We start from the raw sequence: 16,363 nt of genomic DNA, 5'->3' as shown, positions 1-16,363 counted from the left end.
AGAGCAACACAGCAGAAGGCCCCACCCTCCACAGCCAAAAATCCAATTTGCCACTGTCCAGATAATGGCAAAATGCAAAAGTTCTTTATTAAGAAGAGCAAAACCCAACATAAAAAATCATGAACACAAAGCAACCAGTCCACACAGAAACTTTCACTTTCCAGGTGTCTTTTAAATGATGTACTTAATTTAACATAGGTTCTCACCCCAGACTCACAGAAGAACTAACTCAAGGCTCAATACGGCTGACCTGACAATAGCTCCTGCTTTCTCCTATTCAGACTCTTGTAACCCTTCCCCTTCTCCAGGTCATGCAAGGACCTGTGCTGTCAGGAGAGGAACTACCTTCTCCCCTTTTTGCTCTGAAAAGCAACTTCCCGGTGTCACACCAGAAGCATTGCACCTCTCCAGGTTAAGGCCACAGCACTCAGTTCTAGGAGCCTGAGAAGCAAGGAGAACAGTATTGCCATTTGCCATAGTTAAACTAAATCCTGTAGCAATACTGGCCCCAACATCTCCAGCTAAGGGCTGCACTTCACAGTGAAGAAGCACAGATGTTGACAGCCAATCACCCACTCACCCTTTCCCTGCCACTCATTGTAGTAGAACCAGAACCACTGTCAAAGCCCAGCTGTCCCACCAGGACATCGACATCACGGCACCCAAAGCCCCTCGGTACAGCTGCTTCTGTCTATTCTGAACGTGTATCTGCTGCCCACCAATACAGCCAGAGTCTCAGCAGGGAGTGTGAACAGGCCAGAGAGGGCCCCATCAGACTCTGCTTCTGTCTGTAAACACTGTGTAAAAAAGCACAGGTGGGTAATATCTGGTGTTTCCAGCAGTTTTAGGATCTCATTAGCAAGGCAAATTGCTCCAGCCCACAGGGAACTGTAAACACTCCTGTCATTTTTTCTTACATTTCTCTGTGAACAGTCCTGGCATCCAAACAAATGCTGCAGCAGGACCCTGCTGTGGAACATACAAACTCCCCCAGTAACCCCCTGTACCAATAGACTATGGCAGTGCAGGGGAGGGGGCTCTACATCACGGACTCAGACCCACAAGCCTGGACGGTTGTTTCCTCCTCTCCTTTATGCCGTCAGGAGATTGCTGAACAGCAAGAGTATTTGTCTGTTTACAAGCTGTTGTGTCACCCCACTCTGATAAAACTGTCCCATTTAGGAAGGAGTTGTACCTGAGTTGCTCACTTTCCCTGACAGCAGGTATTTAGATCCATTAAGCCATGTTCTCACTTCCTAGAACTGTAGGTTCCCAAGGGAGATCCCTGCACATATGCCATGATGGCATTCTGCAAGAAACTTGCTCGCTGGGCCTCCTCTTCCCTCATCCTGGAGATCTCAGCCTCCTTCATCCTCAGCTTCTCCAGCAGCAGAGAGATCTCACCCTCCTTGTCCAGCAGTGCTTCACGGTGATTACTGGATAGGGCTGTGAAAAAGCAGCATTAGTAAAGAACTCAAGATAACCCTAGAATAAATAAGAAAAGGCCAAAGGCAATGGAAGTAGTATGGTCAACAAACACACAAGAGGAGCTGCATAAGACAACATGAGAGATTTCGCACAGACTGCATGCACACTTCACTGCGCAGGAAATCTGAACGTTCTGCTTGCTGTGCAGCTTTGAGTGGTCATCTGAGTCTTGGTCTCTATAGAATGAGAACAGAAATCCCTGTACGTGCACGTGGATGGAGAGTACAACTCACAGGTGTACACACAGGCAGGAAGCACAGGTTAGTTCCAGGCCCAATGCAGGGTAACTCAGCGTTACCATTCGAGAAGCATGAAAGCATCCATCACCTTTCAGCTGTCTTTCCAGAGCTGCAATCTTCTCCCTCAGCCCATCCTGGACTGTGCGTTCAGCCTCCAGGTGCCCAATCTGCTCCTGTAATTCCACTTTCACCTTATTTAGCTCTGTTATTTTCTCCTCTTCCTTACTGTCCAGGTCCTGACACAAAAAGACAAATCCATGAACAACCAAACAACTTCAGCAACTGAAGTTCTGACCCTGTGGTGACTATCTCTACTCCAGTCCAAACTACCTGCTGAAGTTCATCCAGCCTCCTCTTGAGTCCATCAGCATACAGGCTCAACTGTTTGGCTTTGGCCTGGGCCTCAGCAACCATTTCTTTTTGCTTAAGGGAGCAGTTCTGAGCTTCATCCCTTGACTCAGTCATCAGCCGCAGCTTCTCTTCTAGGTGTTCTAGTTGTTGCTGCTGAAAGACACAAAGGAAAACTAAAATTAAACAGTCCCACTTCATTCCTGTGAAGAGATTCTCTCCTCTTTGTTCCTAATACAATGAACCCTTTACTGAGTCAACTGGCACTGACAAGCACAGGAGACAGCCCTGCTCCTTGCACTCAGGAGTGACTCCAAGCTGCTTCCTCTTGCCAGGGAGGACACTGACAGAGACTGAAGCACTCAGCTGAGAAACACAGACAGGTCCTTGGCAGATGCACCGACGCCACCACCAGTGTTTACAACGAAAGCTCTACCTTCACTTCCTCCATATCTCAAACGGTTCTCCGTACCTCAAGTGGCAGCACCACTGCGTGCAGCTAAGCAACTGCTGGGTCTCACACATCAGATTTGCACGTCTGTAACTCAGTGAAGCATTTTCTTTTGTGATGTTACAAGTAAGTAAATATTCTAATAGTTTTTGTATATTTACTCTTTCACAGGATATTACCTTCACTGCCATTTTCACAGAGTTCAATACTACAGTGACTTTATCTATCAGCAATAGCCAGCTGAAGAAATTTCTCAGAGTTCAGAGAAACAGGAGCATCCCATGAAAGCTGCCATTAAAAAGAAGGATCAACATTTGGCCATTGGCTTCAGATGTTGGCAACTTAAATCTGCCATGACAATATCCACATCAGTTCTGTTACTACTGAAGACAATTCAAATTAGACTTTTCAGGGCTCCTTACTCAGCAATCACACCATTTGTGGGTCACTGAAACCCAGAGAGGAGTTACTTAGCAGCTCCCCAAGACTACAACATAGACTAGATAGCCAAACTACTTCCTTCCCACAGGGGCAGGCCCACAGACAGGTCTTGTCCTTACCTGCTCCAAGCGTGCTTGACTCCGAACTTTTATTAACTCCTCCTCCGCCTGTCCTCGCTCAGTTAGTGCAGCTGCTTTGACCTGACTCAGCTCCTGCCACAAAAACATGGAAAATAATTCCAGACAGAGAAGCTGTACTGCTGCAACATTGACCAGAAAACACTAGCAGCTTCCAGTCACAGGCAGTAATACGTTATCACTCAAGGGCAACAAAAGTAAACAAAGATGACAAACCTTTCCTAACTTCAAGACTGTTGTCTAAATTCAATGTGAATTTCAGTTATACGAGAGCAAGTATTGGTTAAAGCTTTCCAAAACAAGGGAACAGGAAGGAGCAGTGCTGGATGTAGCTGGGGAAGTAGATATGGATAAACATGCTACACTATTTGTGAAAACATGAGAAACCTGTGAAGTCAAATCTTAGTAAGACTCTAACCATGCTCAATGGAATCCCTATATTTGTCCAATCTGAATTTACAAGTTCCTCCTTGGAATCTTCTTGCTTAGTACAAAGCAGTAAAAATAATTTTAGCTGGTGTACTGCTGTTTTCTGTTCCTCCTTACAGCACATGACAATCTTTACAAAGGTCTGCAGTGGCAAACTCCACAAAGCTTTCCTGGCAGCTTTCTCTGTGCACTGCTATATGAGTATTCAAATGTGCCTAGAGCACTTTTTATCACCTCCTCCAGAGATATCCTGATGGCCTCCAGACTCTGGATCCTGTTCTGCATGGAACGTTCACTGGCCTCCATGTGCTGTGTCATACGACCAACCTGGAAAGCAGTAGAAACCATTTAAGCAAGTGACAGAAAACCATTCCCATCTCCAGGCATAGCAACCAGCAGGACTACTGGTCATGATAGCGAAGCATCCTCTCACTGACCCACCTACCAGCAAAGAAAAATTCTTATCTCCCCCAGAACTCTACTAGGAAACTGTAATACAGATAGCATCTACCCTCTAGAAACTGGGAATTTTTAGACAGATATCCTTCCCAGGACACAAGGAAGATACAGTCCAAGCTCTCATTGTCAAGTGGTACAAAACACAACAGAAGAATTTTATAGTTGTAATGTTGATAAAGTCTTCCTGGCGCCTGTGTCTTTTCTCAAAAGATTTTAATATCCTCAGAGAACTCTATTAATATAATTTTATTTTGGAGAGACTTCAAACCTCAGTAGACACTGCAAAGAGAATTGGTCGTAGTTGGTTGGCCTGTCCACACTCCTGTTTCAAGGGGGATTGTATCTATCAGAGAAGGAACTAGCGTGCTGAGCCCCGTTAAAGCACTCCTTGTGTATAAGTAATTAAAACATTAAAATGTATTTGTTTCAGAAGTAGGAAAATATTCCTTATTTGTAATTACCTCTGCACACAGACCAACACAAAGGCCACCCTCCCAGCCTCTCTTGTAGCATCACACACCACTCTGGCCCATACTCTTGAAAGCTAGAAAACCTTACTAGCTGGTAGAAAGTCTTGTGATCTCTTCAGTCAGGCTTTGCTTGAAGAAATGGCCCACTATTCTCACAATAAATCTGAGCCCACTAACTTTTTAACTTTTTTAAGAGCACATGACAGCAAACAATGATCTTCAACGGTGATGTATGTCAGGACTAAAGAAAGACTAACCAGGATGCTGCAGAAACCCCGTCCATACCTCTTTTATCCGAAGGGATTCCATATCTTCAAGGCTCTGTTTAAATCTTCTCTTCTCCATTTCTAGATGTTCTGCAGATTAAAAGCAGGCATATCACAATTCTGGCATTCCTGCCACACAGCTGTATTCATACTTTTTAACACTCTGCCAACCCTTTCTCCTTGGCTGCCTGTGCTGTTGACTCAGGAACAATGATCCCAACCACAGGTGTCCACGAGCAGTTTCTACTCCTCCACTCACCTTCAGCCTCCGCAGCCCGCAGCTTCAGCTCTGCTGTTGTGTTGGTCAAGTCTTGTTTTACCTGGAACAGCTGATCCTGCTGAACTTTGCACTTCCTCTCCAACTCATCCACCTAGATAAGAAAATTACCACCACAAATGGTTTTTTTTCCTATTAGCAGAGAAAGTTGGCTGTACAGGACAATTAAGAGACACCAAATCAAGGATCAAAGTAGAGACCATATATATGGAGCAGATGTTATACATGTTCAAGTGCCACTTCTCAGACTTGGACTTGATTTCTACCTGGTTTCTCAGCAGCAGGTTTTTCTCACCGGCAGCAGACAAGTCACGCAAAAGCCTGCTTTCCCGATCAGCACCTTCCTGCAAACAGAATCAAAATTAAAAACCCGTACTCCCTCTAATTCTTGGACTACCAACCTATGCCAAGCAACATCACACCCAGCGAAATACAATCCGCACCATAAACACCAGGGCTCTTCTTCATACCTGGCAACTATCTATCTAATTTACACAAGAATTTTTGTCATGGTGGCTTTAGTTAAACCATTAGTGGTAAAAATCATGCTTCCCTATTGCATCCAGCATCCCCCAAATCTACACGTAACAGTTAAGACCTACAGCCCTGGTCTCAAATGTAACTAGGACTTACCCAAGCTCACCTGCTTTTGTTGCTGGAGCTCCCTGAAGTGGCACTCAGCCACACAATTTTGCTCCTGTTTCATGGCATTCAGCAGTTCTCCCAAGCTGTGCACCTTCTGCTCAGACAGAGCCAGGGCAGCTTCAGTCATCTGTAGCCTATAAAGAAAAGCACTTTGTGGAGTGTTTTCCAAGGCAGACATTGCAGTAAGCTCTCTATGCCACCTGGTCCAAGGTGCTAATGTCCATCTTGCGGTAGATGAAATCATGCTACCTAAATGAGGCATTTTTTGCTTTTGGGAAAAGGACATCACTGACCTTTCTACGCAGCAGCATCTGCAGTGACCTGGGACTTCTCAGGGCCCAGTGTTCTGGTGCCCATTGCATTTGCCCTGTGTTGTCTTCCCGGAGCCATTTTCCCTGCCCAGACCCATCCAGGATTTGCCTGCTTCCACAGAACAACGCTGGCTATTTTATACCACCGCAAATTGTTTAAAATTAGAGATGGGATTTTAAACGTGGGTAGCAGAAGCAATTTGCTTGTTCTACTCAAGAGGGACATGTCCACATCACTGCATGGCAAAATTATACTGCATTTATATGGCAGAACTAAACTAAGCAGGCTCAGCAGTGTTCGAAGTCAAACCATGGCCACGTGCATACAGCTCTGCATAACCTAACACTTCTTTTGGTTTTTCTTTTGCTCAGGAACACTTCTTTTGTTCCTCTTCCTTACTTTCCCAAGCCAAGCTCTTCCATACCTGCAGCAGTTCCCAGAGAACACTGTCAGCTGCCAGGGGAAGCAGGTAGCAATTCCTGCCAGGCTATAAACCATGCAAGGAACATGCCCCAATCCCATCTGCACAATCCTTCTATCTTCCCACCTTCTGTAATTCCCTTGCTCTTACACCGACGCACTGTAATTTTACTTAAAAGCGGCCCAAGTATCTAGTGTGGCAAACTCAAAGACTTGATCTGACTGTAATTTCTAGATATTATTGCAGAGCTAACCAAAACAGTAATCCAGCTACCCTACAAGATTATCCCCCTACTTAGAAGCTCTGCTTATACAGCACAAACAGTGGGAAGACAAAGGTTTTCCTTCTCCATACTTGGTTTTCAGTGAACTCATAATGGAGTACTGCTCATCCAATGCTTCCTGCAGCTGGCTGACTCGTGATGCAGACATTCTGCATTTGGTAGGAAAAAAAAGAAAAAAAAAAAAAGTGGGTAACTTCTGTCAGGAAATAGAGAGTGCTCAATTGTGCCATCAAAGAGGAGAAAACATTTAGAAATCTAACTCACTTCTCACTCCTGGCTCTTTCTTCTTTCTGCTTGTCTATAGTGTCCACAAAATCCATGAACTGTGAGCAAGGCAAAATTCAGTGAGAAAATGAACTGCATCAGCTACAAACCTTTACATTTCTCATCCTTCTCTTCCCAGCAACAGCTGAAGACATGTCAAGCCACTCTACTGGAAGCAAACTGGAAGTTTGATTGTTTCATTAGCACATCTGAATAAGGCCATCAGCTACAGGGACTCTGCATCCTGAGGTATCAGATGGAAAAACAGATCTCTAGGTTTACACCACTCAGAAAATATCAAACCAATTGCAAAAGAAGAAACAAAAGCACAAATAACCAAAACTCCTCCAGAATCCAGAGTGAATATGCTCAGCAGGGATGTGTCCATATTCACAGTGTCATACTGTCACTTGATCCCTAGGCAACTTAGCTCAGAAGACGGACTCAGTGTACTAAACTGTGCTGTGTGCCTGCCCATAAAAATGCACGTGCAACTTCAGGTGTACAATAATACTGTCACTGCGTGCTCTGTGGGCACCTCAAGGGGAAGCAAAGGATTCCAGCTACCGCATTTGAACTGCAAACATCTGCTGACCTGCTTGTTCTTCTCATCCTTCAGACTCAAAATCTCCTTGCTGAGGATGTTCACTTTGTTCTGGGCCTCACTCAGGATAACCTCACGGTCCTGGTTGTGATCCAGGGCTTGTTCTGATGCAGAGAGAGCAGGAGAATGTGCACAAGTTTCTAAAGCAACAGAATACCAAGCATTGCTGGGAGAGACAGCACTCAGGACAACCACTGGCCATCAGAAGGACAGTTTCCCTCTCAGGCTGGCCCATGTAAAGAAAGTCCCACCTTACATCACAAGGTGGGATGGGATCAAAGAGAGCAGTATGTGTAGGGTAACCAACACGCCAGCCTCAGGAAAGCTGTTCAACTCTGCTGTGGGCAGGATAATGACACAGCATGTGCTGCGTAAGCCACATCAAAACTTGGCTCATCAGAGGCAAATTATGAGCAAAAGTCTCAAGTTCTCCCACATTCACATGGCACGGCAATCTCTAATAACTCAATCCAAATTTTTTTTTTGCTTTTGCTGGTGAAAGTGACATTTCCAACTTGACTAGCCCTCACTAAAGGACAAGAGGAGGAGACATAGGGCGCTGTGGAAATGCTATTGAGAAAGGGAGGGAAAGAGGATTAGCTCTCTTCTGGAGCAGTAAGTGCCCCCAAGTGCTGAACTGGGAAAGGAGTTAAGTGATTCATGACTGTCGGCACATCATACTTACCCACAGCTTTCAGGATGTCACCAGGAACATTGTTCCCTGCCAGCTCAAGCCTCTTCAGGGTCTTGTTCCTGTGCAAGCAGTTCAGCAAAGCTCGGCCACCCAGAAGCCCAATGTTATTCCATCGCAAATCTGCACAGAAAGCAAATTTTCACCAAGGTAGTCACATATCTGCTGAAAAACCCAGGGCTCAAGAGAACCCGTATCTACAAGCATGGTTAACTAATCCTAGATGGTCTTAGCACAAAAACAGGTGACTCCTTTCAAGATGAATCACAGCGAGAGAAAGTGACAAAGCAGGAAAGGCAAGGCTAAATCTTTCGTAAACTGCAGGAAGCTGCAACAACTGAAATTCTACACAAGTCTGCGTCTCACATTTGGCTCTCATGAGCCTTCCTTCCACAGACAGAATCTGTGGATGAGAGAGAATCGGCAACAAAAGCCACATTCTCCTGAAGGAAATTCCAGCAAAACTCCATATAAGGACAAAACAAGTGTGAATTAAGAGTCTGTCATGAGGCAGGCTAACAGCAACCACAAATAGGAATGAAAACATTTCCTCTTCTGCTAAAGACTGTTCTGCTCCAAATACACAATTCTTCATCTGCAGGTTTGGTTCCAGAGATTCCAATTTCAGTTCCCAGTCTCCAAAGGCCACAGGATTGTGACCTATCCCTGCACAAAACCAGTAAAGCACCCCAGATTGACACAAATTGAGAATGACACTGACCAGGCGGAAGAAACTGAGGCAAGAAACCTGAAGATACTTGTGTGTTTGCATGCATATATGTATATGTGGGCAAAGAACTCTTACCCAGCTCCTTAAGGCTGGTATTTTGTGTCAGTGCCATGGCCAGCTCCTCAGCCCCTTGATGGTTAATCTGGTTATTGCGCAGATCCAGACGCTGAAGAAAGTTGTTTGCTCTCAGTCCTTGGCAGAAAAAGGAGAAGCCCTCCTCCCACATGCCGAGGCTGTTCCATTCTAAGGTTAAGCTATGGAAAGCAGACAGGATTGATGTTTGTGGAGTAAATAGACAGCTACGTGAACTTGAATGATACATGGATCACAGTACACCCGGTCAAACACCCAGCTCTGTGAGTAGACTCGGTTGCAGAGAGCAGGATGCTGTCAGGGCCCAGCATCCTCCAAAAGAGCACCTCCAATTTTCATCCTTTGCCTGCCCCACCCCTCACAAGAAGTTGCACCACTTGGCATTATTCCTACTCCAACAAAAGACACCCTCATCCCTTTTCAAATGTTGTGCTCCATCTGTCAGAAATAGCACAAAGAGAGGCAGATACATTTTTTTACCTCCTGATGGATTTGTTCTGCCTAAGAAGTTTTCCCAAAGCCTCAGCTCCCATGCTTCGCAGGTTATTTCCCTGAAACAGAAGCCCCAAGTGATCAGTAGGCTAAGCCTATCTCAGTCCACCTAGACCACAAACACCACCAGATGCATCCCAGCTGTAATACCAATTTCAGCTGGGCAAAGTTGGTCAAATCAACATTTGTTTTACATATCAGTCAGCCTTCCACAAAATGAAAAACCTTAGAGGAACAGTGGATCCATATGCACCACTGCTCTCATGAGGCCATCATGACTGAGAGCTTGCAAAAATCACAAAACAGCACAGGATCAGCATAACAGCAATGTATAGCATAAAAGCATAATGCAAAATAGCATGGACCACAATGAGATAGAAAATGGCAACAGATAAGCATAACTATTTTACCACACTTCATTAACAAGGGCTCTGTTAACAGTACCACAAAGGAGAAAGAAAATTATGATGCAGTTTGTGACTGATGCTGCTTGTGACTATAAATTCAAGGGAACAGCTGTATGCCAGTGGAATACAGAAAGTCACTCCCAGTAGAGAGACAATCACATCTGAAGGTAGGTGCTTAGCTCAAAGCCCAGGTTAGTCAAAAGACAGAGACACAAGTAGAACGGCTAGTAACTCACTGATCAATACAGAAATCCCCCCAAAAAACCTACATATGCCTCATCTGCCCAAGCAGCAACTGACAAAAGGTGTATAACAATAACTTCCAATCAAAATAGACTAAATGAATAAAAATAGATAATCTACAAAGTAACTTCAGAAAATTGTGACATGGTGTTAAAGAGTCAAGGCATGAGTCACTTGAGGACAAAAACCATGCAGAAGTATGCATCTTGTTAAACAATCCTGCACCAGGACTGTCCAGTTCTATTTCTGATTAAGCCTGTGTTCCTTTTTCCTTCTCCATCATAGAACACCCTTAATTCTATTCGAACAGACTCACCTTCAGATCCAAAGATTTGACCGTGGTGTTGGAGCAAAGACCATGCAACAAAAGTCTTACACCTGAGCAGGGAAAAAAAAAAAAGTTGCTTATTCCATATGCAAAACCCTCTGCCTAAACCGGGAGCATATCATCCCAGTGTATCACCCTGTTAAACAGCCAGTTCAGGAGACGGTAAACTGGCAATGCTGCTAGAAAGCGTGAGCCTGAGTTTTAAGGGCAGGAGACTGTTTATATAGTCTTAAAAACATGCCCAGGCAGAGAACTACATGTCAGACTGTGCATCTACCTGACTCAGCTCCGAAAAAAGCCCTCGTCTAGACAGGCTCTGCGGACACGAATATGCTGCCCGCGGAGCCTCCTCACTGCCGGCCACTGCAACCAGCCCGACCGTCCCGTCTGTCCACGGCCAACAAAAGCAGAGCTGCCCTCGCCGCCTGGGGGAGAACCGAGGGGTGCGTGACCACCAGCACGGTCACAGACCAGGCACCTTCGCCGGCCTAAAGTACGAGCGACCTCCCGCCCCACCGCCGCGCCTCGCCTCGCCCGCCGCCGGAGGAAGAGCGGGCCCGCCGGCCCGGCCTGAGGGGCGGCGAGGGCGGCCCCGCCTCGGGCAGCCGCCGCAGGCCTCGCGCGCACCTTCCTCGCTCAAGCCGCAGTCGCCGAGCGCCAGCGCGGCCAAGGGCGCGGCGCCGGGCAGCAGCCGGCCCAGCGCGCTGCACGTCTGCAGCGAGAGGCTCTGCGCCGCCAGGTCCAGGCGGCCCCGCGCCCCGTCGGGCTCCCGCAGGCGCCGCAGCACGGCCTCCTGCGGGGCAGCGCCCGCGGCCGCGCAAAGCCGCGCGTAGTCGTGCCCGAACTGCTCCATGGCCGCGCCCCTTCCCCCCGGAACCGCTCCCTGGCCGCGCGCGTTCTCCCGGAACCGCTGCCTGGCCGCGCGCGTTCCCGCCCGCCGCGCGCCCCCGGGAGGCGGGCCCGGCAGCGCGCGGGACATGGAGGAGCGGGCCGGCTTCAGGAAGGTGCGGCCGCCTCCGGCGCGGGGCAGCGGCGGGCGCGGCCCCGGCCCCGGCCCCGCTCATCCGTTCCTCTCTCCGCGCAGGACACCGTGGATCGGCTTCTCCGCCTCCATTTCCGGGACGGGAGGACCCGAGGTACCGAGGCGGCGGCGGGCGGGTCCGGGCGGTTTGGGTCGAGCCTTCCCTAACCGCCTTGTCGTTGCAGTTAACGCTGACGCGCAGCTGCTGATGGCCGAGATGCTGAAGGTCTTTGTCCGAGGTGAGCGCGCGGGGCCGCCCCCTCCCCAGCCTTAGAGCGCGATGGGCTCCCGACTCCTCCCCGAGCCCCTGGGCAATCTTCAACTCCTCCCGTCCTGCTTCAGCTCTGCTGCCTCCTGCGCGGCTGGAGTCCCGACCGAGCCTCCCGGACTCCTCCGAGGCGCTGGGCCACCTCCCTCCCTCCCAGAACACCAGCCCGGTGCCCCGGACGAGACAGCCCAGGTGACAGCTCCCAGACCCCTCTCACTGCCCTTCCTTTTTTTCACTTGGTCTGCAGAAGCCGCAGCACGGGCAGCTCGGCAGGCTCAGGCAGAGGACCTGAAGAAGGTGGATACTGAGCAGCTGGAGAAAGTGTTACCACAGCTGGTATGTAACTGTGGGCCCAAACTGCAGGGGAGCAGGATAAGGATATGAGCTGAAACAGCCTAATCCTCATCCTTTTGGGAGCTGTTTTGAGAACCTAGCCTCTGTCCTCACTTGCTTACTGCTCTTTCCTTACAGCTTCTGGATTTCTAGAGGCCTCCTGAAGCACATGTCACCTGTCAGCAGACAGTCCTGGCCTTACACGTGTCTCAGCCTCAGCGACACTCTGGGACAAACTGTCTCAACTTTTTCTTCCTCTGCCATTTTGCTTTTGTTCCCTCTCTCCCTTACCAAGCATAACACAGCCCAAAGCAACGATGCTGCCAGATACTGTTTTTGAGAAGAGGCTGCCACAGGCTTATTTTGTTCAGCTGAGTGCATAACTGGTTTTCATCTTGCTGCCTTACTCCTGTAACAGAGGCCTGTATTTCACAACATGGTGAGATGCTGTTACTTTGTTAGCTAACGTGAGAAAGAGGTGCTGCTTCACCGAGATGCGTAGAAAGACTTAAAGGCTGGAAATACCATCCAACCTTCAGGTTCTCACTGCTTCAAGCAGGCCGCTGTAACAGCAACTCCAGGTGCAGCTCCAAGCCTTTCTAATGAATAGGTCATTAATGGGAGCTTAGTCACAGGCTCTTGCCAAGAGCAGGTAACTGATCTTTATTTTATAAATAAACAGTGTCTGTCGCTCACTACCTTTCAGTATTTCTCCAGGGCTGTGACATCAAAGAATGCTTGAAACCTTTTAAGCATTTAATATTCCCCTCAGAGGCTGCTCCCCCTCGGCTATAAATTTGTTCTCACAAAGAAACATCAGTAAGTTAAGAACAAGTCTCCCTTCCTTGTGTAGGCTCTTTGCTGCAATTCATCATCAAAAGTCAAGCTGCTTCAAAGACTTGCAGTTTCCCCCTCACCCACCCTCTTCCCTAAATCGTTGTAGGACGAGAGGAAAAAAGGACGAAATAACAAACAGCATGTGTGAGAATCCCACATCACGGGACAGCCTGGCCCCTCTGGCAGCGGGGGGGCCACTGTGAAATAAGAAACCTTACACATGTGGGCAGGACCCACACAACCCAGCTGGCTCTGCTGGGAAATGCATGGCTGCCTGCACGGCGCTGTGTGCTCCGGGGTGCGCGCTCCTGCCGCTGGCTCGCTGGAAGGTCAGCAATAGTGAGCAGTCTTTTCCTCGGGAACCGCTCTGACAGGCAGAGGCTTAGGAGGTCACTGTGCACTTTGAGCTAGGAGCTATCAGGGTCATCCCTCAAGACACCAACCACTTGGAAAGCTCACAAAAACTGCAGTTTTACTACACATTCTGGTGAGAGTACCAGCTTAAGCAGTCTCCAGCCCGCAGCACTGCAGCTTCGCAGCCAAGACAACTGTTCAGCTGTACAACACAATGAAGGAACTGACTTAGGTCAGCCTTCAGCCCCACAACCATTGGTAAAAAAAAGGCAATAGCAAAAAAAAAAGAAAAAGCAAGTGATACTACCTTTGAATGCCCTAAAACCCTGGGGATGGATGAGTTCAGCTACTATAGCAGAAGTAATACTGAAACAAAACCAGTTCATCAGGTATCTGCAGGTACTGTTCTTTGGCAGAGTAGGAATCCTTGTAGCAAGTACCTTAATTAACAGCCCACCATTTTAAATGTGGGGGTGTCCTGTCCCCCTTAATTAATTCACTCCTACTTCCTTGCCTTTTTCAGATTTCAGATCCTCATCTCTGCCTCCACTCTGCCTCCTACTGAAACAGCAGTCCCAAAAAAAGGGCTCAAATTCTCTGACACACAGAGAAGAGAACTGCTGATGTGGACGTCCACAGTAAAGCAGCAATTGAATAGCAGCAGCAGCTAAAAGTAACTCTTTGTATAGGGAAGGGGAATAAGACCTCTTGTCTAGCTATTGAAGGTAGCAATTTTTCATTCTTGTGGTTAAACAGGGTTTGATGCATGGCTGAGTTACACAGGGGACAAGCATGGGCAGAACTGCCTGAGGGAACACAGTCAGCAATGCAAAGCCCCTACACTTAACCCATGAAACTGCCCCAGGAATACTGATATTGCTGCTTGTGTCCCTAAACTTGTTGTCCCATGTCAGGTACTTGCAGGGGATACTTATGGTGCTAACCCTTTACAAAAACTGACGTAATTAAACAGCTAAGCAAATCAGTTAAGAAGACTGTATTATCTGATGTCACCTGTACTCTTCAAAAAATAAGGACTGGCACAGCTGAAGGCACACTGCAACTTCCTCTCAACCACACTGCTTCTGCATATTCTAATCCTGGAAACCAAAAACACCAGCACAAGTATTTCACCACCTATTATTAGCAATGGGTCCTGGTTTCCCCACAGTATATCTTGTATAAATTCTGCAAGGCAGCTCTAGCTACCGTCTACGTCTGATTTGTGTGACATGAATAAGCCTGATACAGCACCTGAACCAAGATACCAACAGTCCTATTGACTGAGCAGCGTAGGCTCAGCCCACACTTCATCCACTAAACAGCAATAAACTTTAAACATTATTTGACTGTTTTTTTCGTTTGCTGTGGTATGTCTTTTATAGCCTATCAAGTGGCAGAAGGGCTTGCTTTCCACAAGGAGGATTTAGTACAGGAGCTGTACACAATGCTCTCACATTGCCACTGCCAGTGGCCACACACGTTCCTTGTTTACTCTTGGGTGTCATAGCAGAAATCAATCACCTTTCTTGCTAAAGCATTCTGCACTCCCGCTTTGAATCTCCTTCCTTTTCCACCTTTCTTTCATGCCTCCCCCTCCCTCCGAGTTTCTTCAAAGCATCTGTGAGCATTTGGAAGTAATTAGACCTGAAGGGAAATGTTGGCCAGCCAGGGAGACAATGACAAGTGCCAGGAACCCAGGGTGCCCTTTGTAGCCACTCTAAAGTTCATTCAGATGGTACAAAGCTCCGTTTTGCTTTGTTGAAGAAAAATGGGAGGAAAGGAACAAGGCATGACAAGCCTTTTGAAAAGAGAGCAGTTTCCTGTGAACACACCAAGTGCCAGGACAAGAAGCTATCAAAGGGACCGATCATAAGGGCCCCCGTGGCCACTCTGCTTTATTACATCTACAAATTGTGCATACAGTGCAGGGAGGAAACAAGGAAAATGGGAAACATGGTGTTACTGTACCATGGAACCCCAGCTCTCCATGGATCACTGATCCATGGAAAAGACTTCAAATAAAACCCTGCACCATGACTGCCATGGCACTACAGAGTTCATCTCCAATGTAAGGGCAATTCTAATCAATATTCATCCCCCCACGACAGCTGCAGGAGACAAAAATCTGGACTGGGCCTTTTCCCTGTACACTAACTGCGGCGCAGAACACAGCTACCCTGCTCTGGGAATACTCAGGCCCCCAATCAACTGTCATTTGAAAATACCCTTTAACTGGATGTTTATCTCCTTGCTGTAACAAATTACTGATGGTAATTATACACAGTAAAAATACAACTTAGAAAATAGAGCTTAGGGCAGAAACAAGCTCAACAGGCATTCCATGAACAGACACCTGTGTTGCTTGTTAACAAGATTCTGGCACCTCAACACAATACGAGTGTAGCAGCCCAGGAAAGTTCACTGATCCGAACTTCTTTAAGTAACTTAAGTGCTTCCTCTTCATTAATTTCCCAGCCATCTATGTCCAGAATTATCAGCAGCACTAACCCTAATCACTAGGAGGCAGAGAGAAGTCTTGTTCTAGCCACCACTTAACAATTATAGGTAAAGCCTGAATCAGATCTTACCTTGCTGCTAGAATAAAGGTAGCCAGACTTAAATGATCTATGAAGGTGGAACTGAGAGGATTTAAATTTAAAAATATGGATAGAAACTAAGTCCTTTGCAGAAAGGATATAGGAATCATGCCCCCCTTAATTCTCTGTTCTTATTATTTGCATGCAAGAAACCTTAAATTTAACCTCTAACCTTGCTTCTGTAGTCACAAAGACCACAAACAGGCTCTCCACTCCTTCACCAGGTGCAACTGGTATCTCAAATAGCCATTCTCTTTTTATAACAAATGTTCATACAGATTAGATCTCTCCAGGGCCACAACACATTTTACAGATTCTTAGTAAATTCGTGGAGAAAAGGGCACAGCTGACAGCTGCACAGTGGTCCAGCAGCCCAGGATGCTTCATCTCTTTCCACCTACAAAACAAACATAGCATTAAAACACTTAACAT

At 47.1% G+C, this 16,363-nt stretch overlaps 3 protein-coding genes across 10 annotated transcripts in view; 1 reads left to right on the top strand and 2 right to left on the bottom strand.

The window, feature by feature from the left end:
• Window positions 1-62: 62 nt before the first annotated feature.
• LRRC45 (leucine rich repeat containing 45) lies at window positions 63-16,236 on the bottom strand. 5 transcript variants are annotated; one of them, XM_040081497.1, is made up of 17 exons: window positions 16,104-16,236; window positions 10,507-10,568; window positions 9,529-9,599; window positions 9,031-9,209; window positions 8,220-8,348; window positions 7,526-7,638; window positions 6,931-6,989; window positions 6,738-6,815; window positions 5,649-5,784; window positions 5,272-5,349; window positions 4,988-5,099; window positions 4,748-4,818; window positions 3,768-3,860; window positions 3,087-3,179; window positions 2,058-2,231; window positions 1,816-1,963; window positions 63-1,446 (listed from the first exon to the last, which is right to left on the bottom strand). In XM_040081497.1, exons 3-17 carry the CDS (start codon window positions 9,579-9,581, stop codon window positions 1,250-1,252), a joined length of 1,713 nt encoding a protein of 570 aa, XP_039937431.1. In that variant the 5' UTR covers window positions 9,582-9,599; window positions 10,507-10,568; window positions 16,104-16,236; the 3' UTR covers window positions 63-1,249. The 5 variants fall into 5 exon arrangements, with proteins under 5 accessions (XP_039937431.1, XP_039937430.1, XP_058278900.1 ...); XM_040081496.1 differs by lacking the exon at window positions 16,104-16,236 and adding an exon at window positions 11,146-11,371; XM_058422917.1 differs by lacking the exon at window positions 16,104-16,236 and adding an exon at window positions 11,146-11,371 and having other exon boundaries at window positions 2,058-2,228.
• CENPX (centromere protein X) lies at window positions 11,450-12,835 on the top strand. Its single transcript, XM_040081526.2, has 5 exons — window positions 11,450-11,522; window positions 11,603-11,654; window positions 11,725-11,778; window positions 12,055-12,143; window positions 12,279-12,835. The coding sequence occupies exons 1-5, from the start codon at window positions 11,496-11,498 to the stop codon at window positions 12,291-12,293; spliced, it is 237 nt and encodes a 78-aa protein (XP_039937460.1). The 5' UTR covers window positions 11,450-11,495; the 3' UTR covers window positions 12,294-12,835.
• The window catches only part of ASPSCR1 (ASPSCR1 tether for SLC2A4, UBX domain containing), a 40,119-nt gene continuing 39,925 nt past the window's right edge, over window positions 16,170-16,363 (bottom strand). For all 4 annotated transcript variants that reach the window (XM_040081504.2, XM_040081501.2, XM_040081502.2 and 1 more), the window contains one exon: window positions 16,170-16,328. Coding sequence is in view for 1 of the 4 variants with exons in the window: in XM_040081502.2 (XP_039937436.2) it covers window positions 16,315-16,328 (14 nt within the window). In the remaining 3 variants the exon portion in view is untranslated. The remainder of the gene's footprint in view (window positions 16,329-16,363) is intronic.

This window comes from Hirundo rustica, chromosome 18, assembly GCF_015227805.2.
Source record: "Hirundo rustica isolate bHirRus1 chromosome 18, bHirRus1.pri.v3, whole genome shotgun sequence".
Lineage (NCBI taxonomy): Eukaryota > Metazoa > Chordata > Aves > Passeriformes > Hirundinidae > Hirundo > Hirundo rustica.
The sequence above is the reverse complement of the archived record's forward strand: the minus strand, read 5'-3'. Positions and strand labels throughout refer to the sequence as shown.

Excerpts from the sequence above, each read along its gene's own strand:
- LRRC45 (XM_040081496.1), bottom strand. The coding sequence starts at position 11,371 with ATGGAGCAGTTCGGGCACGACTACGCGCGGCTTTGCGCGGCCGCGGGC. Across the intron at positions 5,100-5,271 it reads ACCTGCTGCTGAGAAACCAG|GTGGATGAGTTGGAGAGGAA; the intron begins GTAGAAATCAAG and ends TTTCTTATCTAG. Across the intron at positions 2,232-3,086 it reads GTCAAGCACGCTTGGAGCAG|CAGCAACAACTAGAACACCT; the intron begins GTAAGGACAAGA and ends TGTGTCTTTCAG.
- CENPX (XM_040081526.2), top strand. The coding sequence starts at position 11,496 with ATGGAGGAGCGGGCCGGCTTCAGGAAG. Across the intron at positions 11,655-11,724 it reads CCGGGACGGGAGGACCCGAG|TTAACGCTGACGCGCAGCTG; the intron begins GTACCGAGGCGG and ends TTGTCGTTGCAG. Across the intron at positions 11,779-12,054 it reads GCTGAAGGTCTTTGTCCGAG|AAGCCGCAGCACGGGCAGCT; the intron begins GTGAGCGCGCGG and ends CTTGGTCTGCAG.